At 46.3% G+C, this 27,214-nt stretch overlaps 1 protein-coding gene across 1 annotated transcript; it reads left to right on the top strand.

The window, feature by feature from the left end:
• The first annotated feature begins 1,204 nt into the window (after window positions 1-1,204).
• Window positions 1,205-24,869, top strand: SDHC (succinate dehydrogenase complex subunit C). The gene is made up of 6 exons (XM_068264907.1): window positions 1,205-1,304; window positions 2,689-2,745; window positions 17,143-17,244; window positions 20,235-20,296; window positions 22,510-22,673; window positions 24,343-24,869. Exons 1-6 carry the CDS (start codon window positions 1,285-1,287, stop codon window positions 24,445-24,447), a joined length of 510 nt encoding a protein of 169 aa, XP_068121008.1. The 5' UTR covers window positions 1,205-1,284; the 3' UTR covers window positions 24,448-24,869.
• Window positions 24,870-27,214: the final 2,345 nt, after the last annotated feature.

The raw sequence follows: 27,214 nt of genomic DNA, 5'->3' as shown, positions 1-27,214 counted from the left end.
TAAATCCTCCTCTGAGCTGGCTGGGCTTTCACATACTGAGGAATTACATACAGGCAGAGCTGTCTGCACTCTGCAGGAAGAAACAGCCTGACACTTCAGTGGAAGATAGCTGCAGGGGGAAAGAAACACACAAATGATCTCTTGAGATTCAAAAGGAAGGGTGTATACAGCCTGCTTGTGTATGGATGTATTTTCTATGTGTGGACATACTGTACATCAACCTACTTCCTGTTTTGGTGGCCATTTTGTTTGTTTATAAACAAACTTTTTAAAACTGTTTTTAACCACTTTTAATGCGGCGAGGAGCGGCGAAATTGGGACAGAGGGTAATAGGAGATGTCCCCTAACGCACTGGTATGTTTACTTTTGTGCGATTTTAACAATACAGATTCTCTTTAAGGCCCGTAGACACGCCAGACTGCAGGCAACGACGGGTCTGTCGTCACCTCCCGCTGGGTGCGCGTTCCAGCGACAGTCCAGCGTGTGTACAGTCTGTCTGCAGACTGATACGTCTGTTTCTGAGCGATCCGTGTATATATATATATATATATATATATATATATATATATATATAGCAGTAGCAGCAGTGGGTAGGTATATGCAGTGAGGGAGTACAGAAGTTGGGGGTATATAATGTATATATAGCAGTAGCAGCAGTGGGCAGGTATATGCAGTGAGGGGGTACAGGACAGGAGTTGGGGGTGTATAATGTATAGAGCAGTGGATACAGGGGCGTAGCAATAGGGGGTGCAGCGGTAGCGACCGCATCGGGGCCCTTGGGCCAGAGGGGCCCCGAAGGGCCCTTCCTCAACTACAGTATTAGCTCTCTATTGGTCCTGTGCTCATAATAATCACTTCTATAGATACTTTGAATAGTGGTAAACATTAACAAGCTCTTCCCCATCCCCTTCTTGCACCTCTGACACTGTAGTTGCCATTGTCAGGTTTTGGTGCGCCGTATCAATTGTTATGTATAGAGTGTCTGGGGGGCCCCATTGTAAAACTTGCATCGGGGCCCACAACTCCTTAGCTACGCCACTGAGTGGATAGGTATATGCACGCAGAGGGGACTGAGGAGGGGCGGGGCACAGGCACGTGGTCTTCCATAGTAGTAGTTACTATGGGGACAGATTTGCTTTGCTTCACGCATAGTAGAGGAAGCTGTGTAGTGACGTCAGGAGGGCGCCTGTACTGTAGTGACCACGCCCCCCTACCGTAAGCCAACCAGTCAGAGCCCGGAGGCGTGTCAGGCAGGCGCGTGACGTTACGTACAACAAGAGAAAGATGGCGGCGCTGTTATTGAGGTGACTTTCCGAGATAACGGGGCTTCCCGGGAGCCGGGGGAGGGAGAGGGGCGGTAGCGCTGGGGGTGCCTGGCATGTGGCTGCACCGGTCATGGGGAGACCCCGGTGTAAGGAGGAGCCCAGGTCTTGTGCGGCTGGAGAGGGGTCCCTGTGAGAGGGGAACCTGTATAATCAGAGTACTAGGGGCATCACTACAGAGGACAATGGGGGGTCTCTGCATGATGAGAGGAGATGATAGGTGGATAATGGGGGTCTCTGCATGATGAGAGGAGATTATAGGGTTCCCTATGAGATGATAGGTGGATAATGGGGGTCTCTGCATGATGATAAGGGGGCCCCTGCATGATGAGAGGAGATTATAGGGTTCCCTGTGAGATGATAGGATGATAATGGGGGTCTCTGCATGATAAGGGGGTCCCTGCATGATGAGAGGAGATTATAGGGTTCCCTATGAGATGATAGGTGGATAATGGGGGTCTCTGCATGATGATAAGGGGGCCCCTGCATGATGAGAGGAGATTATAGGGTTCCCTGTGAGATGATAGGATGATAATGGGGGTCTCTGCATGATAAGGGGGTCCCTGCATGATGAGAGGAGATTATAGGGTTCCCTATGAGATGATAGGTGGATAATGGGGTTCCCTGCATGATTACATGGATATAGGGGTTTCCTGCTGGCTGAGGGGATAAGGAGGTCTCTGCGTGATTGGAGATCAATAAGGGGGTAGGTACCTGCATGGTGAAAGGTGGATATAGGGGTCCCTACATGTTGATAGGTGGATATAGGGGTCCCTACATGTTGAAAGGTGGATATAGGGGTCTCTGCGTGGTGAGGGGTGGAAAACGGTAGAGTAGTGGATAGCACTCATGCCTTGCAGCGCTGTTCCCCCGTTTCAAATCCCAGCCTGTGTATATAGGGGTCCCTGAAGTGGTACATGTTTCAAATCCCAGAAGTGGATATAGGGGTCCCTGTGGGATTAGATAGGGGTGTTGGTGCCTCTGTATGATTAGATGTGGATTTAGAGGTCCCTGTATGATTAGATGTGGATTTAGAGGTCCCTGTATGATTTGATGTGGATATAGGGGTCACTGCACGATTAGATGTGGATATAGGGGTCCCTGCATGACTAGATGTGGATATAGAGGTCTATGTATTATTAGATGTGGATATAGGGGTCCCTGCATGATTAGATGTTGATATAGGGGTCCCTGCATGATTAGATGTTGATATAGGGGTCCCTGCATGATTAGATGTGGATATAGGGGTCCCTGCATGATTAGATGTGGATATAGAGGTCTCTGTATGATTATGACATGGTGGTTGGGTCGCCTATCAGCTGATGAACCTTTGTCTCGTTAATAATTGTATTTCTCTCTGCTATAGGCACACAGCTCGGCAATGTCTCCGCTCTCAGCTCAGACCTGCCTTCTGCTATAGAAAGTAAGTGTATATAAAAGCATTCCCTTCAACTTCATTCAGCCCTGCACAAAGCACAACCTATATTCCTGAACAGACAGTCCCCTATTTACAAATGACTCCAGTTACGTTTCAGAGACACAAACAGTTGTCTTCATGTACAAAATAGATCATACTATTTTCTTATTATATATGCATGTTCTTATAAGGAACATGAAGTGTGAGACATGTGGAAGCTGCCATATTTATAATACCAAAAATAAACAACAAGTGTCAGCGCCAAGGCAGAAGGCGACCGCAGCCGAGAAGGACAATGTCCAAAAGTCCACACAAGCAATGAATATACAAAGTCAGCGCAGGTCTATAGTAATACAGCTTTCATCATTTTTTGGTATACAGGATCTTCGAACAAAAGGGTAAAGAAGCAAGGCTTACCAGATTCCAACAACCCACATTATAAGGTTTTAAACGAGTTTGATAGATGGTCCGCAGAACTTTCAAATGGTGTCGTTTCACCAGCGATGTTGCACACTACAGATTCCTCCGGAATATAGTAGATATCCTGAGATCGCAGAGACTCACCAAAGGGGAGTCCAGTAGGATAGTGTGACATGAAAGAGATGTACGGCACATCTAAGTGTAAACCGTCTTTATTACATAACAAGTAAAACAATTAAATACAAGGATAAAAGAAAACTCACATACGGGGCCCGTGCACTGGGAACCCCGAAAAAGTAGCGCGCATAAAATGGTCAATAGAAGACCTCAAATAAAATGGTGCCGCCTGTCGCCTTCCCGACCGGTTTCGCAATCTTGCGTCATCAGGGGAGGAAAAAAAAAAACGATTATTACGATATTTATAATACCAATTGCCTGGCAGTCCTGCTCAGTGTCTGTGGCTTAATTAGAGGCAGAGGATTAGCAGGACAGCTAGGCAGTGTGCATTATTTAAAAGGAAATGAACATGGCAGCCTCCATCCCTCTCACCTTGGGTTCCCTTTAAATGTTACAGCATTGTATACAGTTATAAACAACTGGAAACAACCAAAAACACATAGTATATACTACTGCATGTCCAAATCCACAGTTGTCATTTATCCAGGTTTCACAATTTTAACACAGGATTCAACTTACAAACAAATTCAACTTACAGTGCAATCAATCTCCTGGAAGGGAACCTGTTTGGAAGTACGGTACCGTCTGATATTAATCTCTTTTACGTGGTGACATAATCTGCCTTGGTGTCAGGCCTTATGCTAAACATACACGGTTCGAGAATGTCCTTATCAATCGGGCCGCTGATGGCTCGATTGATAATATCCGACAGGTCCGATGACCCACCGGATAGATTCCCCGCTCGATCTTCGCGGGTGGACAATAGCGGGGAATCGAGCCGGCGGGGATCGATCCGCATGCATGGGCGGGGACGCACCGGCATTGAGCCGCTGGCTCGATACCGGCGCATTATCGCGCCGTGTATGCCCAGCATTATACACATCACTTCAGATCCTATTTCCGTTAGTGGTGAGCTACGCCATTCGTAATTACGATTACAACTTGCTGGTCACGACAGAGGGAGGGTTAACTTACCCATGTCGCCTATAGCTGTTGTGCTTCATGTCACTCCAATGTTTCTTCCTTCTGGGTTTGAGGGAGTAAAGGTGCATACACACATCAGACTATAGTCTTTGGAAAATGAAAGATCACAGACCAATTTTACCCCCTTCCATGTAGTATGAGAGCCATACCTTCACAGTCTAGTCTATGGAGCTGAACTCCCCATCAGCCAGAAATCTTTGCAAGATGCTGCACACACATATGCTGTACAGACACAAAAGATCAGTATCTGCAAAAGATCTGTTCCTGCCAAAAATCAATTCTTGCAAATTGCAATGATAGTTTATGAGATCTGCAGATCATCATACACACATGATTTAACTGACATTCATCTGCAGATCAAGCAATCATCTGCAGATCTGAAAATCCATCCTGGTGGATCTGATCTGCAGATGAATGTCAGTTAAATCATGTGTGTATGATGATCTGCAGATCTCATAGACTATCATTGCAATTTGCAGGAATGGATTTTTGGCAGGAACAGATCTTTTGCAGATACTGATCTTTCGTGTCTGTACAGCATCTGTGTGTGCAGCATCTTGCAAAGATTTTTTTCTGATGGGGAGTTCAGCTCCATAGAAAAGACTGTGTAGAGTATGGCTCTCATACTACATGGAAGGGGGTAAGATTGGTCTGTGATCTTTCATTTTCCAAAGACTATAGTCTGATGTGTGTATGAGCCTTAAGTATGGGAGTGATGTGAAACGCAACTTGGAGAGCATCGGCTGTTGGTGGCGACATGGGTAAGTCAACCTCCTATTCTGCCGCGCCCAGCCTGTTACAAATTGCGGAGCTGGGCTTAGCTCACCACTATTTTCAATCAAGAAAGTGGTCAGATCAGGCAAAAAAATATATACAGTGTACCGATAGCCAGGGCCCGATCCCAAGCTCAAAGGAGATCGTTCTCAATCGGGCAGGCTGAAAAATATCGCTTAACCAGCTTAGCGGTATGGACGAGCTATGACCACCGCGTTGGATTGCTCTGGCCCTAGTGGGCCGATTTTTAAAATACGCAGCTAGCACTTTGCTAGCTGCGTGTTGGGGTCGATCGCCGCCGATGCGCCGCTGCCCCCCCCCCCCCCATCACGATTGTCGCCATGGCAACGGGGGAAGCCAAAAAGGAAATCCCATTCTGAACGGGATTTCCTGTTTGCTCTGATTGCCGGAGGCGATCGGAAGGGGCGGGGGGATGCTGCTGCTCAGCGGCTATCGTGTAGCTAGCGCTAGACTAGCTACATGATTTAAAAAAAAAAAAAAAATAGTGCTGCGCAGCCACCCTGGCACAATCAATAGAACGCCAGGGTGGTTCAAATACTGGCTATCGTTCTGTGTGTCCTTTCCGTCAATTTTTTTTTTTACCAGAATCCAATAGGAATTTGAAAAAATTATATACGTGTGTGTGTGCTAGCTTTCTTCTCTATACAATTGATGTCAGATCTGACTATCAGTCTGATCACTCGCTCTCTCTGGATCTGCTGGGAAAATTTCATGGCGTGGCTTATGCTGGGAATACGCCATGAGGTTTTTTCGGCAGATAGATGGCTCAAAAGATCATTTGACAGGTCCGATCTGATTCTGAACCTTTTTCTGATCGATTTTCTCAGGGCTGTGGAGTCGGTACAAAAATCTTCCAACTCCGACTTCTCAGTTTACGAAACTGCCGACCCCAGGTACCCAAAATGCCTCCGACTCCTTGACTCCGACTACTTAGTCCAATACTTACCAGGGCTGTGAATTTTGTCCAAAAATCATCCGACTCCTTAGTTTATAAAATTCCGACTCCAGGTACCCAAGAGAGCTCCGACTCCACAGCCCTGGATTTTCTCATTAGAATTGAATGGAAATCGATCGGAAAGTAAATCTGCCAAAAAACTAATCGTATATTCCCAGAAAAAGGAACAGAAGACTCTGAGAATGTCCCTGTAAAATAATCAGTGTGCAATGTTTCTTGGAGCGTGGAGAAGGCTGCATGCCTGATTATCTACATCAGGGAGTGGCATTTTATCAATGGTGCCCAGAAAGGGTTATGCTGTATAAAAGCATGTGACCTCTCTGTCTAAAGTGTCTGGAGAAAGAGACGTTCTCTTTCCCTGTAACAGGAGAAAAGTAAATCTATTGCAGTTTTTAACACTTGTAGTATCAGTTGTACTGTGCTAGTCACAGAGACGCTAATAACTAGTGTATGAGGATCTGTGGCAATGTTATCAATGTGACACATGATCGCACTGCAAAGTACTGTAACTGTTCCATTTGCCGGTGCTAATTAGTGTTGTCAACTGAGCTCCCCCCCCCCCCAATTGCCTGATGCCGCAACCCCCCCTTTCTCTCCTTCCCCAAATACTCACCAAGCCTGCAGAGATGTCTTACAGCCTTCCTCTTGCTCCTAGCTGACTCCTATCGGCTTTTTTGCTTCCCCGTGCATGGAAGCCGGCGTAGCACCTGACCTCCATCAGGTAATGTGACCTGTCAACTTGCGTGCACGGACGCCATAAGCCGCTAGGTGCAAGAGGAAGGTTTCTACACTTCACTGGAGGCTCAGTAAGTATTTTAAAGGCTGCAAAACTCCTTTAAAAATAAAGCTTCCGTTATCCATCAGGCATGCCAGTTAGTTGAGACTTCCAGTTGCCTGAATTCGAGATTACGGGTGCTCTGCTGTAAGTGGTATGTACAAGGAGGTAAGCCTTGTATACACGTACGAGGTGTGTTGCTCAGTGGCTCGTGGGACCGGATACCTCGGGCGACACTGCAGGGTCAAGGCTGTACAGATGCATAGCCTGCAGGCTAGAAAATGTTCGGTTGCTATTCGAGGGGTGGGGCAGAGTGCCGACAGTGCAGGTGTGACGTCCCACAGGAGCCAGGTGAGTGGGAAGAACAATGCTCTCTTCCTAAGCGCTCCGCCAGGTTGATCGCTGGCGGAAAGGGATCAGGAGCCGCTGTACACATGCTAAATTCTCTGCACAGAAGGTCGTTATCAGCACATTCATCTAGCTTGTGTACAAAGCTTTAAAGAGGAACTTCAGCCTAAACAAATATGCTGTCATTAGAGGGAACCTTAACTGGTGAGGAAAAATAAATTCACTTACCTGGGGGCTTTCCCAAGCCTCCTGCAGCCGTCCTGTGCCCGCGCCGGTCCTTCGGTGCCCTCCGGTCTCCCTCCGCCGCTAAGTTTCGTTTTCGGGCGACTGCCAGTCGTCCTCGGGCCACTTCCGCATTCCTAGTCGTAAACTGCAGTAAAGCGCGTCCGCATGACGCGTTTGGCGTCATGCACATGACACGTTTGGCGTCATGCGGACGCGCTTTACTGCAGTTTACGACGAGGAATGCGGAAGAGGCCCGAGGACGACTGGCAGTCGTCCGAAAACGAAACTTAGCGGCGGAGGGAGACCGGAGGGCACCGAAGGACCGGCGCGGGCACAGGACGGCTGCAGGAGGCTTGGGAAAGCCCCCAGGTAAGTGAATTTATTTTTCCCCGCCGGTTAAGGTTCCCTTTAAGTTACATTAGTAATGTTAATTAAAATAGATAAGTAATATAATCTCTTACCCACCCCGTTTTAAAAGAACAGGCAAATGTTTGATTTCATGGTGACAGGGAGCATGAGACACAGTTCCAACTGTCCTGTGTGCTGATCACTCCTCCCAGTTGCTAGGCAACGTGAATAACAACATAGGAAATCCCATCATGCTTTGCACAGCATCAGGGAAAAAATGCCCGGGCAGTTTTCTTTGATGGGGCGGAGCTTAGCTTCTGTATAGCTAATAATTAGGCTTAGGTAATTAAAACAAAGTTCTGAAACTGTTAAACACCAAGCCTTTTCAGGGCTGCTGAGTAGATTTTTAGTCCGGAGGTTCACTTTAAGCCTGGTACGCACGTCCAGTCTTGATTGGCCAATTTTACCACTTCCCTTTGCTATGAAGGCTTACCTGCGCAATCTGTTCATACTATTCAAAATCTGTTGTCCCTCATACTACTTGGAGGTGGTAACATTGGCCACTCATTGCCCAATCAAAATTGGAGCGTGTGTACCAGGATTTAGACGGTGTGATCAGTAAGATGTATATAATTATGACGTCATGTTAATGTTATGCAAATGTATGCAGCTAGTAGATGGATCATTTAAATGCAGACAATTTGCCAGCTGCGTACAATTTAACATTAATCTTGAACCAATTCGGAATTATTTGACTGGGACTCTGAAGTGTGTCACTTTGTTGGCCTCCGCATAGCGTTTCGGCAGAATGGGTCACTTGCCCAACGGGTGGATCATGCTGCTCGCCCAGCGGTTCACCAGTGTGTCTGTGCACTTCCTGTACACAAACCGCTGCTTGCAGCGATCCCTGGTGATTCACAATAGCACAAAGTGTGAGTGTGTGAGTGTGTGTAAACCTAGAACCTAATTTCCCTGTCTTCAAAACCTCCAGGATTTATCTAAACGCTATGGACCTTGCTGGCACAGGAAGTAAGGGCCGGCTCACACAGGCTTCGGGCCGGCTTCCAGCGGCATCCTGTTCAGTGGCCCTTCGTTCGGGGGCTTTCGGCAGTTTCTGTTGCAAATATTGTTTTTCATCCCCGCAGGGGGACACGAAGACAGTTTATTGCCACAGCTGAGCGGCTAGATGCGTCGGGGTTAATTACCCATAATGCCGCTCTCCGCCCAGCATTTCACGAGCTTGCAAGCATCTATTGGACGCGTTGCAAGCCTCACTATGGAGCACTTCCTCCTCCAAGCCGGAAGGAGGAAGTGCTCCATAGCCAGGGAAACGCTGGGCGGAGATCAGCATTGTGGGTAAGTAACCCCGCCGCATCTAGCCGCTCAGCTGTGGTAATTAAAGCTAATATGAATCACGAGTAACCACTGTGTTTACTTGTGATTCATCTGTGATGAGCAGCCCTGGTGCCCAGGGTCGTCTGGAATGATGCGGAAAATCGGGATCGGAAGGGCGAATTTGCGCAAACGCCGGTAAAAGCCAGATACAAACGCTCCCAGTCACTTGAACGGGAGCATTTGACAATGAGTCCCAGACGCCGGCGGTAAACGCCCGCCAAGTGTCCGTGTGAAACTGGCCCTTATGCAAAAGTTCTCTAGTGGCGTCAGACATGGCCTTTTTTTGTCATCTTTTATGTTTGATGTTTTTACTATTTTTGAAGGTCATGTTTATCAGAAGGAAATGGCTGTGCTGTCAGTTCTATCACTTTATTATCCTGAGGGACACTTAAAGGAATACTATTGATACCCAAGTGTTCTAAAATGACAATGTACAAATAATGTCTAAGTAGCTGTGTAAACATTTTCCTACTTTTCATGTTAAATATCAGAGGCAAAAGCTGTAATTTATTGAGGGTAGGATTTAGCTATATTGGGACAAATCTGCTTCAATGCACAGCCAGAGTTGCATATCAGACTACAGAAAGCAAATATCAAACATATCAAACTCTGAAAGCAAAAACAGTATGAAAAAGCTGTGAGAATTAGTTACATTTCCTCTGCTCTCTTTAGACAGGTCAGTCAGAAACACAGGAGCTGCAGCTGTTGGGAGCTCTCTTCTCTGTCACACACAGAGCTACATAGAGTTACCTGATCAAGTGTGAGGGGAATTTCCCCTCTCCTCATGGCTCAGTCAGCCGTCAGTTTTGGCGTCAGTAAAGTTTGAAGGTATTTTGCTAACAGTAAACAAAGAAGTTGCTACTAAAATGTATACACCAGTACTTAGCAGCACTTCCCAAACAATTCCTGTGTCAATTGAAAAAAATATGTGAATCGATAGTATTCCTTTAAGTTACTAAAATTAGGCATCTCATAAGGTGACCATACAAATATGCTAAACCTGTTATTGAGATAGTATATGCCAGTGATGGCTAACCTTGGCACTCCAGCTGTGACAAAACTACAAATCCCATCATGCCTCTGCCTCCCCGAGTTATGCTTAGAGCTGTCAGAGTATTGCAATGCCTCATGGGACTTGTAGTTCCACCACAGCTAGGGTGCCAAGATTAGCCATCACTGGTATATGCAGTGCTTCAAAGCAAACCTGCAGGGAAAATAAACGTATGACATAATGAATTGTATGCATAGCACAGCTAAGAAATAGAACATTAGTAGCAAAAAAAATGAGTCTCATATTGTTTTCCAGTACAGGAAGATTGAAACACTTCAGTTATCTATGCAGAAGAGCTTCTCCGAGCTATTCCACTCACTGGGTTGAATACAGCCTTGTGTTCTGAAGCACTTAAAGAGAGTCTGAAGCGAGAATAGATCTCGCTTCAGACCTCATAGCTAGCATGGGCATGCGTGCCCCTGCTAAAACGCCGCTATAGCGCGGCTTAACGGGGGTCCCTGTCCCCCCAAACCCCCTCCGTGCAGCGGGGGAGCGCTTCCTTGTTGGGGCAGGGCTAACCGCCGCAGCCCTGCCCCACGCGCGTCTGTCAGACGCGTATCTCCGCCTCTCCCCCGCCCCTCTCAGTCTTCCTTCACTGAGAGGGGTGGGGGAGAGGCGGCGATGCGCGTCTGATAGACGCGCTGGGAGGCAGGGCTGCAGCCGTTAGCCCTGCCTCCAGGAAGAAGATTCCCAGCGACCATTTTATGACCAACTTTTGCGGGGTGTGGGTTGGGGGTGAAGGGACCCCCGTTAAGCCGCGGGATAGCGGCGTTTTAGCAGGGGCACACGTGCCCCTGATATATAAGACCTGAAGCGAAATTTAGTCTCGCTTCAGTGTCTCTTTAAAGGGACTCTGTAACAAAAATGTCATTGTGTTTTCTACCATCCTACAGGTTCCTAAACCTATTATAATGTGCTCTGGCTTACTGCAGCACTTCCTACTATCACAATCTCTGTAATAAATCAGCTTATCTTTCCCCTGTCGGACTTGTCCTCCTGTGTCTGGAAGGCTGCCAACTCTTCAGTGTGATCTGCTATGCATGCCCCCTCTATGCACACTCCCCTGTGTGTGTGTTATTTACATTAGCCAGCTTTTCTCTGCTCTCTTATCTTTTACAAGCCGGATAAATTCTCTGTTCACATACTGATGAATCACATACTGCAGAATTACAGACAACCAGGCAGAGCTGTCTGCAAGAAGAAACAAACAATCAGCTTGTAACTCTTCAGTGAGCTGCAGGGGGAAAGAAACACGCAAATGATCTCTTGAGATTCAAAAGGAAAGCTGTATACAGCCTGCTTGTGTATGGATGTATTTTCTATGTGTGAATATACTGTACATCAACCTACTTCCTGTTTTGGTGGCCAATTTGTTTGTTTACAAACAAACTTTTTAAAACTGTTTTTGACTACTTTTAATGCGGCGGGGATCGGCGAAATTGTGACAGAGGGGAATAGGAGATGTCCCCTCACACACTGGTATGTTTACTTTTGTGCGATTTTAACAATACAGATTCTCTTTAAAAAAAGAACATTAGGTGAGAGTGATATTGAGTATGCTATTTTGATTTCCTTTTAAACATTGCACATTCAACGGCTATCCTTTTGATCCTAAACTTCTAATACTAATACTTTGGGCCATAGCCCCTGAACAAGCCTGCAGCAGATAGGGTACTCTGACTCAACTCTTGCAGCATTAGCCATATGCTTGTTCCAGGGTTTTGACTCAGACACTACTTATGCCATGGTTTACAAGTAAATAAATATGGCAACCTCCATATACCTCTCACCTCGAGTTCCCTTTAAAGGAGTTATCAGGGCAAATCTATGAAAAAGAGTGGTACTTACCGGGGGCTTCCTCCAGCCCCAAGCTCCCAGGACCTCCCTCGCCGCAGCTCTGAGGTCAGCCGTTCGCCGGAGCTCCGACCCGGTCCCCGGCGATGACGTCAGAGCGACCTCCAGGTCGCTCTGTACTGCGCCATCGGCGCTGTCAATCACCGCCACGTGAGCCAGAGCGGACTGCGCAGGGGACCGGGTCGGAGCTCCGGCGAACGGCTGACCTCAGAGCTGCGGCGAGGGAGGTCCTGGGAGCTTGGGGCTGGAGGAAGCCCCCGGTAAGTACCACTCTTTTTCATAGATTTGCCCTGATAACTCCTTTAAACAGCCAAGAAATGTTGAGATAAGGTTGTACTGCAGCAATGTTCAAAGGGTCATTTTTTTTTCTGCTTTGTTTTATAGCTTCAGGGCTTGTTTCCACTGTTGCGACGCGATTTCGGCCGCATTCCGACGCTTGTAAAAACGCATGCGGATGTGTTTCCACATGCGTTTTTACCCGCGATTTCGCATGCGATTTCGCATGGCAGGGTGCCATGCGAAATTAACCATGACACTGCCAGGGCTAAATAAAATTGAAAAAGGTGCGAAATCGCACGCGAAATCGCGGGTAAAAACGCATGTAACAAACGCATGCGTTTTTACTATTAAATACATTAGCGGCGATTCGCACGGATTCCCGACGCAGGCGAAATCGTTGGCTCTTTTGTGCGTTTTTTTCACGCTGAAAAAAACGCACCTCAACAACGCTACAGTGGAAACAGGCCCATCCACTTGTATTACATGTGCGGATCTGCATGCGTTGGACGCATGCAGATTCGCGATAGTGGAAACGAGCCCTCAAAGACAGTGTGGTTTTAAAACTGCAACCATGACAGAATGATGCAATGTTATATATTAAAAAAATAAAAGCTATAACTGAAAATAAAAAATATGAGCCAATTTTCAGCCTACTTATTAAATACAACAAAAATGACATCAACTCAGAAGTGGTAGCATCTCACTGTCTCTGACATTCAGAACGCTGGGTAAGGCCTTATATTACCGCAGTGCAGTAAAGAGAAGTTTGCTAGTTACCAAATCTTTCTTTTGTTAATGGTAGATGCTTGTTTACTGCTGTAATAAGGGTTCAGCCATACTGGAAGCACTGATATAAACATAGCGATGCCTGGTGCTTTTACAGGAGATGATTGGCGCTGTCGCTTTAGCAGGTGTTGGCTGGTGCTTGCCAGTGACTGTTACTGGTGCCAACAGGCATTCCCAGTTGTTTCCTATAGAGTCAGTGCCTCCAAAACGCCTGCCGTAGAAGGTCACAAAAAAAGTCAGATAATTATCCAGTAAGGAATATAGCTCTGAGGCTGTAATGGTGCTAATTCAGTATTGTTATAAGTAAAGAATTCCCTTCTGTGCCACTCGCGTGGTCACTACAGACAGAAGAACACCTGGACCGTTTCACACTAGAGCGTATGCAAAACGGGCACGGTAAGCGTATTTGCTATGCATATGCGTTTTGTCCATTTTGCATCCGCTTCCAGTAATTTCACCATCCGCTTCGATCACATTTTTTGCGTCGGTCACTTCCGGCCGTATGCATCGCCACTCACGCGTCCCGCTGCCGCCCGGCCCCTCAGTAAACTGCCCGGAGGCCGGTAGGGGCTGACAGGAGAATAGTGCAATTCTCCCTAGCAACAGGGAGAATTTTCATTGGTCCACCACGAGCCAATGCAAATCGTCTGTGTTGCTGAAGATTCCTGTTGGACATTTGCAGCCCAGTGGAGATTCCCATGCTTCTGCCAGCCCCAAGGCTGTGTATGGGGACCTAGCGGCAGTGGGGCATGTAAGTATTATGTTATGGCGGCGACTAGCCTAGGCTTCTGCGGTCCGGGAAAACGTGCAAAGTTTGGACTCTGCCTTCCACTTAGCGCAACGTCCTGGTGAGAAAGCAGCATGAAGTTTTAGCTCTCCACTGGCCTGACTCCTGGCCTCGTCCGTTGTCGTAGTGAGCCCCTGTTCCATGTGACTCAAAGCACAGTGATGACATAATATCTGCTAGTGTCTTGTGGAACATGCGCTAGCAGTGACACAGGAGGAGGGCTATATACACTCAGAGGGACACCGTCCAGAGGTCTATCTGGTTCTTCAGTCGTTGGGATATTGAAGATTTCAGTTCAGGTTCCTTTTAAGGTTCTGTGCCTTACCTACAAATCTGTGCACAGAAGGCCAGAGAACGACCAGTCTCTACCAGTACTTTACAGAACATAATCTTAATGAAAGTCTAACAGAAAAATCGAACAGAAAATTGTATGGTGTGTACCAGGCATTAGAACCGTACAGGGGCAGCTTTCATTGGCTTCTGACCTGCTCACAGGGCTCTGCTGTCATAGAGACGGCAGGGCGAGTGAGCTTGGTGGGCAAAGAGCGACGCGGACAGTTTGAAAGCGCAACGGTGTGGTGAAATCTACGCCCTGACAGGGATTATGGAATCAAAACGGGCGTGGATTTCAATCACCACCATCCTTAAGTGCTTAATGTTGCTAGGCAGATAGATGGTTGGATGATTTCCAGCATGTTTTTCCAGCATGTTGGAAATTATTTATCTGGCAGGTAAATCTAAAAGTGGCCATACACTGGTCGATTTGCCATCAGATCGACCAACAGATAGATCCCTCTCTGATCAGAGAGGGATTGTATGGCTGTCTTTACTGCAAACAGATTGTGAATTGATTTCAGCATGAAATCTATTCACCATCTGTGAAGCTGCCGCCGCCCTCCTGCATACCTTACCTGTTCCGGCCGGCGCGAGTCCCCCGGTCTCCGCTGTCTTCTTCTCCGCGCTCGGCTCCAGCTTCACTGTACTTCCTGTCCGGGGAAGTTTAAACAGTAGAGGGCGCTCTACTGTTTAAACTTCCTGTCGAGACAGGAAGACGTGAAGCCTTCCGGAACCCAGCGGAGAAGGGACAGCGGGGACACGCGCCGGCTGGATCAGGTAATGTATTGCCGCTAGCATCGGTCGTCGGACATTCGAACGCCGCTATCGACGCACTCCCGACCCGCCAGCGATCGAGCGAAATCTTCCGCAAGAACGGTTCGACGGGAATGATTGATTTCGGACGGAAATTGATCGTTCGGTCAGTGTTTGCGCAACGGTTTCACAACAGATTTGATAGCAGTGATTGAATCTGCTGTATATCGGCGGGAAAATCGTTAAGTGTATGGGCCCCTTAACAGAAAATTGTTTGGTGTGTACCTAGAAGAACTCTGCCGTCATAAGAGATGGCAGAGTGGGTGGCCTGAATCGATGGGTGTGCGGCGGAGGTGGCGGTTGTGGTGGGTATGTGCGGTGATTGGTCAATATCCTGTGGTTTATGGTACCAGCTGTCTCTGGTCTTTAAGGGGGCGGAGACTGCTGGTGCTTAAGTGGTTAATTGTGAAAACAAAACGCGCATGCTAACCGCTTCCAGACCGCACTAGTTGAAGTCTACGCCCCGTTTGGGACCTGTTATCCCTGCCAGATTTCAGTTAGCCTGCCTCATGCTACCGCCGATCGCACCGCTCTCCTACTGCTGAAGCTCACTAGCCCTGTTGTCGCTATGACGACAGAGCTCCATGGGCTGGTCAGGAGCTGATTTCATTGGCTATTGACCCCATGATTACTGTGTGCCAATCTCCCTGGCTCACAGTGATAACAGGGTCAGGAGCCAATGAAATAGTCTCCTGATTTGTTCATAGAGCTCTGCTGTCATAGCGACGGCGGGGCATGTGAGCTTCAGCAACGGGATATAGGTGGCAAGGGTTGGTCCGTGCAGCGAGACGTCAGTAAGCCCCATTTCTTTTCTTTTGTACCAGCGGTCTCTGGTCCTTAAAGTGAACCTCCGGTCTAAAAATCTACTCAGCAGCACTGAAAAGGCTTGGTGTTTCTTTAAGGGCCCGTTTCCACTATCACGAATTCGCATGCGGTGCCCGCATGCGAATTCGCATAGCCAGTGCAAGTGGATGGGACTGTTTCCACTTGTGCGTTTTCCTGCACGTTTTTCTGTGCAGAAAAAATCTGCAGGGTAGGGCCCTCAGAATTCGCCTGCGTGTGGAATGCAGGCGAATCGCACGCAATGTATTTAATAGGGAAATCGCATGCGTTTTCCCCATGCGTTTTTTGCCGCGATTTCGCATAGGTACCCATGTTAATTCACACAGGCAGTGACATGGTTAAAATCGCATCACCCTTACCTATGCGAAATCGCGGCAAAAAACGCATGCGGAATCGCACCCGCATGCGATTTTTCCTGCGGTGATTCGCCGGCGATTCCGCAACGCTATAGTGGAAACGGGCCCTAACAGTTTCACAGCATCAGAACTTTGTTTTTCTTACCAAAGCATCATTTTTAGCTAAGCTCCACCCATCAAAGAAAACTGCCCGGGCTTTTTTTTTCCCCTGCTACTGTGCAAAGCATGATGGGATTTCCTATGTTGTTGCCTAGCAGCTGGGAGGGGTGATCAGGACACAGGACAGTTGGAACTGTGTCTCATGCTCCCTGTCACCTCCTTCCAACCAAAAAGATGGCTGCCCCCATGAAATCACAAACCTTTGCCTGTTCTTTTAAAACAGGGTGGGTAAGAGATTATATTACCTATTTATTTTAATTAACATAACTAATGTAACCTAATGACAGTATGTTTGTTTAGGCTGGAGTTCCTCTTTAAGGTGCTAGAGACTGCTGGTACTGAAGTGGATGAAGTTACTTTACTGGATGTGTAAATTAAATAACTTAAAAATCAATATTGTAAAATAAAAGCAGTCAGTGTTTGCCCCTTGTACAATCTTTCCTCTCCCCTGATTCACATTCCTTAATTTATCACAGGTGGCAACCTCTTTACTGCTGGCAGGTGCATCACTGCAGAATGCCTGTTGTGTGTTCTGAAGTGAGCAGAAACAACACCTGAACTCAATAGCCTTGACTTAAACATCACTGGGGGGGTGGGGCTTTATATCAAATGATAGATATCGGAAATGTTTTTACTTTGCTGAAGTATCACTTGTTATCTAGTTTCTTGTGCATTTGTTGTCTTTTAATGGGCTTACGCTTCTGTCTGTCTTGTCAGCGCTCTCCCCATGGGGACGACGTCAAAGCAGGAGATGGATCGGTATTGGGAAAAGAACACCCGTCTAAATCGCCCCGTATCGCCCCACATGACCATTTACAAGTAAGTAAAAGTAACTTTCCAAAGACTTAGGACAACCGTTACCATAGAAACTGGCAGAAGAGTGAAGAGGCGGAGTTGCAGCTTCTTCTCTGGACTGTCCACACAGTGGGGGATTTGCGGGTTTCTCCATCCTATTCCCATCCCACAGTTGCATGCCGTAACCCCCCACCCCCCCCCCCACCCCAGACCCCTGGAAAAAAGGAACACAGCATAGTTATGTGTGCTAGGCACTGTACATACACGTGTCTATCTCATCATGTCACGTCACTTCGGGTATCCTTTAAAGGGAACCAGAGACTAAGCACCCTCTTGTATTTTACCATATATATCAGTGGAAACATTAGAGAAAACGCCTACCCTGCTCTCTGTTTCATTTTTAACCGGTCAGCTTGCTTATTATCAGCCCTGATAAAATCCCCGACTGAGCATTCAGTCTGGCTTTGCTATAATGATTCCTGAGCAGAGCCAGCAGGGGGCAGGCTTGGGCTTGAAAAGACCTCAGAGAAGGCAGACTCAGCTATAGAGATTCCCGAGCAAAGCCAGACTCAATGCTCAGTCAGGGATTTTATCAGAGCTGATAAGCAAGCTGAGCATTGAAGAATGAAACCGAGAGCAGGGTAGGTGGTTTCTCTGTTCCCACTGGTATATATGGTAAAATACATGAGGGTGCTTCGTCTCTGGCTCACTTTAAAGTGAAGCGGTATATGGAGGCTGCCATATTTATTTCCTTTTAAACAATACCAGTTGCCTGTCAGCCCTGCTGATCTATTTGGCTGCAGTAGTGTCTGAATCACACACCTGAAACACGCATGCAGCTCAGCTAATCCAGTCAGACTTCAGTCAGAAACCTCTGATCTGCTGCATGCTTGTTCAGGGTCTATGGCTAATAGTATTACAGGCAGATTATCAGCAGGGCTGCCAGGCAACTAAAAGGAAATACATTTGCAGCCTTTATATCCCTCTCACATCAGGTTCCCTTGAAGTATGAGTACAGTAATACTGTAGCAGCAGGTTGCTCAGGACTCTGTTATCAGGGCCGGAGGTGTTTTAGTGGAACAGCAGTTACAGGCTTGTATGTTTCTGGCTGATGACTGTGAGAGTGACAAGGAGGGAGCTGATCAATGGTGCGTCTGTATCCAGCGATCACACTGTGAGAATTCCTCCGCAGTGGGCTCTGCTCAGCTCCTTCTGCCAAGGAAACGTGACTGTTCAGCAGCAAGCCTGCGCCAGTGGCAGCCGCTGCCCGCCCGCTCACATACCAGGGCCCCGCAGCAGCATGAATAAGGCTGCTATTTACAGACAAGGGGTGAAGATGGCCACACGCTCCGCATCTCCCCCTCAATGCATTCCTGACAAATTCCCGCTCAGAATGTGCTAACTGTGCCCCTATCAGGAGCCCAGTGCCAGCTCTGCCCACCAGCGCTCTGTGCCCGACACGATAAAGTGCTCCGCTATTCCTTCTACCAAAAATACACTCAGTGGAATAGCAGGTGAATTTTTTTTTTTTTTTTTTGGGGGGGGGGGGGGGGATAGGATGGGTGCAAATTTGAAAAAAAAAAAATCTTGTGGTGTTTTTGTTATGCTTTTTTTTTGGGGGGGGGGGCAATATGGAGGCTGACATGTTTATGTCCTTTTAAATAATGCACATTGCCTGGCGGTGCTGCTGGTCCTCTACCTCTTATGCTTAAAATGTACCTGAACTCAAAAACTTTCTCTGCTCTAAAAGATAAACAATAGCATAATAACCTTTAAAGGGGTAACCTTAATTGCTCCCTCGCCGTTGTTCTGCATCCCCTAGATCCCCCACAACTGGCCCAGGAAAATCCTTCAAGCGATGCAGCTGATAAAAATCCAGCAATAAATGTGCAGTGTTAACATCCTGTGTTTACAAATTAGCTGCTCTGCCGTGGCAGCCAGCTGCCACAGCTGAAAGATCAAATTACAGTTGTGATCAGTCACACATGAGGGGGACTTAGGGCCCTGTACACACTGCTGCGCTTGCGCTGCGTTTTTAAAATCGCAAGGTCTTTTGAAAAATGAAAATCGTGATGACTTGTACACACTGGTGCGATACGTTTTTAGAAAACGCAATTGCATTGCCTGCTGTGCTTTTTTTAAGCGAAGTGCTTGAAAAATGCATTTAAAAACGCATGCGCTTGCGTTTTTGCCTGCGTTTTTCAGAAGTCAGTATCCCAGAAGACTCGGCAATTTCCTGATTCCTGTTGAAATGCAAACTAGGAAAAAAACAAAGGATTCTTTAGCCAATTAGCAACTACAAGAAAAACGCAAACGCATCAAAAACGCAGGCAAAAGCGCATGCGTTTTTAAAACGCATACGATTCGTTTTTAAAACTACATGTACTTGCGATTTTGCTTGCGGTTTTCAGTGTGTACAGGCCCTTAGACGTGCTAATCACTCTACATATAGGGTGCATTTCTCTCTGTTTTCCTTCTGTCCTGCGCAAGAGTTCAGGTCCACTTTAAAACTGAGCTGCTAACTAAAAAGGTAATCGTTTTGGGACAAATTTGTAAATTGCTGGAGACGCACTTTGTCAGAAAATTGTCGGTTTTCCCTCTTTATTTCTCGTTGCAAGGGTTAATACAACAGACCTTTCAAAAATATGTACAGTTGAAAAGTCAAATGGCAGAGAGTCCTGAAAAGTAAATAGAAGCTAAAACACTTGCTTCTGGCTCAACAAACATTCCTGATAACAGGATGGTCCTGAACCTATGAAGTGGTGTTTGGGGCCGCAAAGCCCTTAGCAGCGCCCCTGCAGGTTATCTGTATACAGCAGTTGATGATTGGATGTGAGCGGTGTGTTTGTAGAGGGTTGTGCTGTATTTGCAGGATGATGTATGCTCAGTTCTCCATGTTGTGTGCTGTAATTTCTGTACATTGCGTGTTCTCCTAAGTGGCAGAGCTGAGATATCACCCGCTGACACTCTGCCTTTGCCCGAGGCTAACCTCTCTCCTGCTTTGTTTTCTGCAGATGGTCTCTGCCCATGTTCATGTCCATCACACACAGGGGTACTGGCATCGCCCTGAGCGCGGGTAAGCATTGTCCTACTTCTGCCGGAGGAACTCTCACAGTTATTGCAGCAGAGCTGAGCTTTTTTCTGTGTTGTTTATTGAACTGTGCGAAATAGATCTCTTAGAGAAATGAATACAGGATTTTAGGAACTAGTTTGCCTCATTCCAGGATATTTTTATGTGTCTGCCCCGTGGACAACAGTGAGGCCCAATTCACACTGGCCTAAAAACAAAAGGTTTAGCGGACCGGAATAGATGCGAACAGATCCAATTTTAACCAATGAATCGGTTCGCATTGGTCGGTTCGAGCAGATCTGTCTGGTGCGTTCCGCAGCATTCATAGCAATTTTGAGTCTCCAGCATTTTGTTTTTTTGGGGGTTTTTTTACGGGCTGACGGGTGCGTCGCATAGACCACGTGCTAACGAAACGGAGGCTCATGGATGGAAAACTGATGCGTTCCATCTGTGCCAGTGTGAACCGGGCCTACATGTGCCCATACATTACTCAATATTAATATTTCAGACCTATCTACCTTCCAATTTTGATAATTTTATCAAATCGGTGGCATAACATGGCCGCCTGGAAGATCAGGAATGCTGGAAAATTGGTGCAAGGGCTCTATCGGGTGCGCGGCGGAAATGATGTTCCATATTGCGACAACCAATGGACACCCGGCTGGTGCCCCCCCTCAGGTCTATATGTATGGTGCCCACTTGCACTGTTTAAGGCTCATGCTAATCCTGGTCCCAGCTGGCGCCCATGCCATGTGGCAATAAGTGCATGTGCCGAAGTCACATGGTACCGGCGCTTGCTGTCCTTCCAGAGGAGGCCAGGATTTGCACTGGCATAGCAGGAAGTGACCACAAGCGCACATCACTTCCTGCTTGGCTGAATGCCAGTCAGGGAACCCCGTGTACTAACGCTGTGTTCCCTGAAGGCCTGTTTTTGACGGCTGCGCAACTCTAATGCCAATTTGTACTGTGAAACCAGCCTTAAGCTTTCAACACCACGGGGGCATAGTGGTTAGCGCTCTCGCCTTGCAGCACTGGAATCCCAGCCAGGTCAACATCTGCATGGAGTTTGTATGATCTCCCCGTGTCTGTGTGGGTTTCCTCCGGGCACTCCAGTTTCCTCCCACATTCCAAGAAAACATACAGATAGGTTAATTGGCTTCCCCCTAAAATGGCCCTAGACTACAATACATACATTACACGATACATACATGGACATAGGACTATGGTAGGGATTAGCGTGTGAGCCCCTCTGAGGACAGTCAGTAGCAAGACAATATACTCTGTACAGCGCTGCGGAAGATGTCGGCGCTATATAAATAAACACTGCTGGTTTGGGGGAGCGAGGTTGTTGACAGCAGGTCGATTTTCTGTAGATTTCATGTATAACGCTATTAGAAATCACTGTGCAGTGTGTGTGTGGGCAGCCAGTAGATCCCTCTCTGATCACATCTTCTCATGGTCGTTCTGGCCATATATGGAGTAATTTATGGCCACCTTTCTGCATTCTGCTATATGTCACCACAGGACCTCTTTAAAGTTACATTTATGCTTCAGCGTGCTGTATTTCTGCTACTGGAAATCCAAGCTGATGCCTTTTTTTTATTTCTCTTCCCTGTGCTCTGTTTGTACAGCCCATGTTTACTGATCTGGGAAAATGACCTGTGGACTTTGTTAGTCATTGTTTAGCAAGTGAAGGTTATTTCTGTTGCTGTTCTTAAAGTGGACCTGAACTCTTGCACAGGACAGCAGGAAAACAGAGAGAAATGCACCTTGCATGTATCTAGAGAGTTTAGCCTGTCTAATCACACACACAACTGTAATTTGATCTCTCAGCTGTGTCAGCTGGCTTCCTCTGCAGATAAACTAATTTGTAAACACAGGATGTTAACAATATGTCTGTTCTGTCTGTTTCTATTAAAGCAGGAAGTAGACAGACTGCAGATTTATTGGAAGGATTTATCAGCTGTAACAAAGAAATGTTTTTGTTTTTTTTTGTTAATGATTAAGTAGTTGCTTTTTTTTTTTTGAGCAGAGAGGAAGTTCTGAGTTCAGGTCCGCTTTAATCAGTGCCTGTTACCAGAACCACCAAGATGGAGGGAGATCTCGATATAAACATTCCTGAGGGATGCAGCAGTCGTGTACCAGACTCCACCAATGACTGAAAATGGGTGAAGTTCAGATCATTTTTAACTCCTGACTGATCTCTCTCTTGTTCCCAGGAGTGTCGATATTTAGTCTGGCAGCTCTGGCTCTACCCGGGGACTATGCATCCCATCTGGAGCTTGTGAGGTCCCTGCACCTGGGCCCAGCGCTCATCTACTCTGCAAAGTTTGCCCTGGCCTTCCCCATCATGTACCACACGTGGAACGGCATCAGACACTTGGTGAGTGACTTGACACAGCATCTTATCGGACAGTACAGTGGCCTGGGTACCCTCCGCTTTTCTTTAGATATTTCTCACCGGAGGGGTTTTTACACCTTACGGCCTCGACTGAGTTTAATCCAGTGAGTGTTCTTAGCACTAGATTGTCTTGTGTATGGGCGCTATTAAAGTGAACCTTACGTGAAAATAAACTGATGAGATAAACAATTGTACCTATCCTCCTACTCCTAAATGTGAATTTTAGATATCCCAGTTTTATGTTATGTTTAAAAAAAAAAAAAACTTTAAAAAATAGACTTATTGTTTTGCCTCTGTTCAATGACTCAGTATCTCCCGTGTCTCAGAGAGCTAAAATATATGAACTATTGCTCTTTTTTTTTTTAATCTATTCCCTGCTCTAAGAAGCCCAATTGTCTGCCAGGAAAGTGTTTTATGGCAATGAGGGATGCTATAGTCCGTCTGGAGCCTGACTGGAGCAAAATTGTCCTTTGCATTGCTAAATATAAATTCTTTCAGGCAAAGAAAGAAGAAAAGGAAAATGGCATTGGTTTTTGTATGCTTGCCACTGTGCATACACATGTCTATCGCATCATGTCACATGCCACTTAAAGTAAACCTGAGATGAGCCAAAAACAAGTTTTGTACATACCAGGGGCTTCCTCCAGCCCTCTTCAGGGTTATTGGTCCCTCGCCATCCTCCACTACGAGTCGCGGCCAGTCTGATACAAGCGCAGTGCTCTCTCTCCGGTGGAAAATAGTACTGCGCAGACGCAGTGCTATTCTCTGCCAGAGGGAGACAAAGGTAGCACAGACAGGCAGCGACTGGCCGAACTTGCGGGACTCTATGCAGAAGACTGAGAAGGGCAGAGGCATGGGAGCGATCTGTGCGAATGGGGCTGGAGGAAGCCCCAGGTATGTATAATACTTTTTCCTAATCGTCGTCTCTGGTTCACTTTAAAGAGGAGCTGTTAGGTATAAGGTCTCAGAGGAAAAAAAACACATATATCAGTAGCTAAAGATTGGCTGTACTTACATTACATATGCATTTCACTGTCCACGTTTGGATTTCACAGAATTTTTATATAGTATATGCAGAGAATGATGCTCCTGACAGCTCATGGCAGGTTCCATGTTTGTCTGTCTCCTATGAAGCCAAATGTGTCGTCATGTCCTCCCTGCTTCCTGATGATTCCACTCAGAAAAAAGACAACACTACTGTGCAGTGAATATTAATTAGCCATGTGGCTAGGAACAATAGCGGACTCATGCAGTATACTCTGCCTGGAGATTTTTCAGTGCTGTGAGCTGGACTGCGTTACAAGCTGTTGTAACATGAGCCTGTAACTTCTCACTAGCAGCAGAGGGGAGGACCCAAGGTGGGAAGAAGCAGCCCCAGAATGCTTTGCAGTATGTTATGCGGCCTCTTAAGAACTTGGGAATAACAGCCTTGATGTTTAGCACACATCAAAAGTAAGAGAGATTTTTAACTTCAGTATTGCCTTTTTGGCTTCCTTCTAAACTGTTTAACACAGGAGAATAGAGGTTTAAATTAGCTTTTGCAGCCTGACAGTTACTCTTTTTAACTCTGTTATTTCATGTTGACAAATCCGTTCTTGTTTCCTGTGTCGCCTCCATTTTTTTGACCACAATATTTTCTTTCTCTTTGCAGAGCTGGGATTTAGGCAAAGGCTTCAAGAATCCTGAAGTGTACCGGTCTGGTTACATAGTTCTGGTCCTCACCCTTCTGTCGGCAGCCGGCATCGCCTCCATGTAATCGGAAAACGCCATTTTAACCACCTTCTGTTGCCATTAATGCCTAAAGCGGTATTCCACCTTGTATGGGAATATAACTTGGATCCAGCTATCCTTACAGTTTATAATGGATAATAGATATTACTTGCCATGCCGCCCACCAGCAATGTACAGTGCTCCGCCTACCCCGAGACCTTCTGCCCACCTGCTTCTGCAAGAGCTACAGTTTCACATCATTACACCACACCCCCAATGGGCGTGTGCATAGAGCCGACCCTTGGGCAGGGCATACCGATATATACTGCTTCTACAGAGGAAGTTTGACTTCCCCGGAAGTGACGCGTGAGCGGAAGGATGCCTGGCCTCGGGGTGGAGGGAGCACCATAGCTAGTGACTGCCAGGACAGGAAATGTAAATTATCTTATAAATACATTTGGTGGTAAAGGGTGTACAGTGACTTTTATTTTATTTTTCCATGGAAGGTGGAAAGACTTCTTTAACCTCAGAATATAGTTGAAAGTTTTTTTTTTTTTTGGTTTTTTTTTAAGTCATCTTTCTTAATCTGCCTCAAAGAACATCAGATACTGGTCATATCCGATCTCTTCCTCAGTGTTCATAGGAGCCTCTTGAGTCCCTTCTAGGAGGAGAGCAGTATTACAGCCTTTACACTAGTGGATAGGGGGCCATTAACGATACAATTTAGCGAATGATCAACCTTTTATCGATCCGTTGATCAATCCCTTTTTATGGATTGATGCAATCTGAAATGATTGGACTGTTTAATTTGTTTTTTATCCCATTTATGGGCCTGATCTATTTTTTTTTACCTTATCACAATTATTGGATCAGACGGTTAATCGTTTGCTAACGTGTTGCCAATTATTTGTACCTTTTGAAGCTAAAAGGAAAATGTAAGAAAGAAAACCCCTCCTAGGGGATACTTGCCTCGGGAGGGGGAGATCTCTGGATCCTAATGAGCCTCCCCCTGTCCTCTACAACCTCCGGGATTCAGCGCTGTCAGCCCCTGAAAGATCAGGCGATGAGGATGTCTGCTGTAATGCGCCTATACACTTCCTCACCATTTTGTCAGTTTCAGGCTTGTTCGCATACACTGCTAACTTCTAGTTAGGCTGCTTTACGCCACACCTGCAAATTTTCGATTATGATTTTTAGCTGCAGTGGCCTCATTGGTCAGTTAAAGAATAACCTGTGAGCACACCGCTTACTGAGCCACAAGATGCCGTACTTTGGTCTCTAGGAGTGGTCGGGCTTTAAAAATGGATCACCTGTCAGCAAGTGATTGGAAATCTCCACTACGCGGTTACCAACAGCAATATAAGCCTGACAGGTGTCTTAACTTAAAAGGGTTTGCCCGGCGGTCCACTTTAATAAAGGCGCCTCTCAGCACGTCGGCACCTCAGTCAACTCGGATTTGTTGCTGGAGTGTCTTATGCGTTAGTCATGCTGCTGTGTCTGGGGAATCGGTAGTTTGTCATTCCTTACATGATTTTAGGTCTGCTCTCCCTGAAGCCGTACAGAGTAGTTCCAATTCCCTGTGTCCCCTTTCCTCTAAGGTAACTTGTAGACTGCCTTCCCAAATGTAGGCTTACACTGCCGACGCGGCTCACCGAATGTAAGGAGACCCCCGAATGTCTCTTCATGCAGCCAAAGACTTGGTAATCGGTTGGGAACAGACTCTGTGCCTTGCTCTGTTTCTTTTATCTCTCCAGCTAACCACAGAAGACACAAAGGGAAGCACTGTGTTACTGAATCTCTCTCAAGTCTTTACACCTGGGAATCTCTCCCAGAATCATCTGACATTGTCTGACAGCTCACCCAGGTTTGAGATTTCAGCACTGGAAGGCTTGCATCTGAATTAAAGCCACATTCTATGCTGATTGGAATTGGCCATTTAAAGGACAACTGAACTGAGAGTGATATGGAGGCTGCCATATTTATTTCCTTTTAAACAAATGGCAGCCCTGCTGATTTATTTAGCTGCAGTAGCGTCTGAACACCACCAGAAACAAGCATGCAGGTACTCTTGTCAGATCTGACCATAATGTCAAACGCCTGATTTGTTGCATGCTTGTTCAGGGGTTATGGCTAAAAGTATTAGAGGCAGAGGATCAGTAGGGCAGCCAGGCAACTGGTATTTTTTTTAAAAGGAAATAAATATGGCAGCCTCCATGTCCCTGTAGCAACCCTGGAGCGAAGAAAAAAAAAAAACATATGAGAAAGTAAATTGTATGTGTAGTACAGCTAAGGGATAGAACATTAGTAAAGAACAAACAAGTCTTGTGTTGCTTCCAGTACAGAAGGAGTTAAAAAAAACTTGCATTGTTTATGCAAAAGAGCTTCCCTGAGCTATTCCACACTGGGTTTCTGAAAAGCTTATACAGCCAAGAAATAGACAGATTGAGAAAAGGTTTTACTGCAGGAAAGTTTAAAGGGTCATTTATCTCTGCTTTGTTTTATAGCTTATGGTTATTAAAGTGCAAATATGACAGAGTGATGCAGGGTTGTTTTTAAAAAGCTATATAACTGAAAATAAAAATGAGACTCTGGTCTTTGCTACTAATGTTCTTTTCATTATTCGTACTACACAAACAATTCATTAGATCATAAGGGTTTTTTTTCATGGCAGGTTTGCTTTGCCGTGTAATGGACAGATGTCTGTTAAATTCACTGGATTTTTTTTGCAATTCTTGTGAATTGACTTTCCAGGAATAATTCTTGCCGGCTTTTCTTGAATTGCAGTCTTATCGTATTGTTTAGACCAGGGGTCT

The sequence above is a fragment of the Hyperolius riggenbachi genome, unplaced genomic scaffold (genome assembly GCF_040937935.1).
Source record: "Hyperolius riggenbachi isolate aHypRig1 unplaced genomic scaffold, aHypRig1.pri scaffold_216, whole genome shotgun sequence".
Taxonomy (NCBI): Eukaryota; Metazoa; Chordata; class Amphibia; order Anura; family Hyperoliidae; genus Hyperolius; species Hyperolius riggenbachi.
This window is presented reverse-complemented; position numbering and strand designations above follow the sequence as displayed.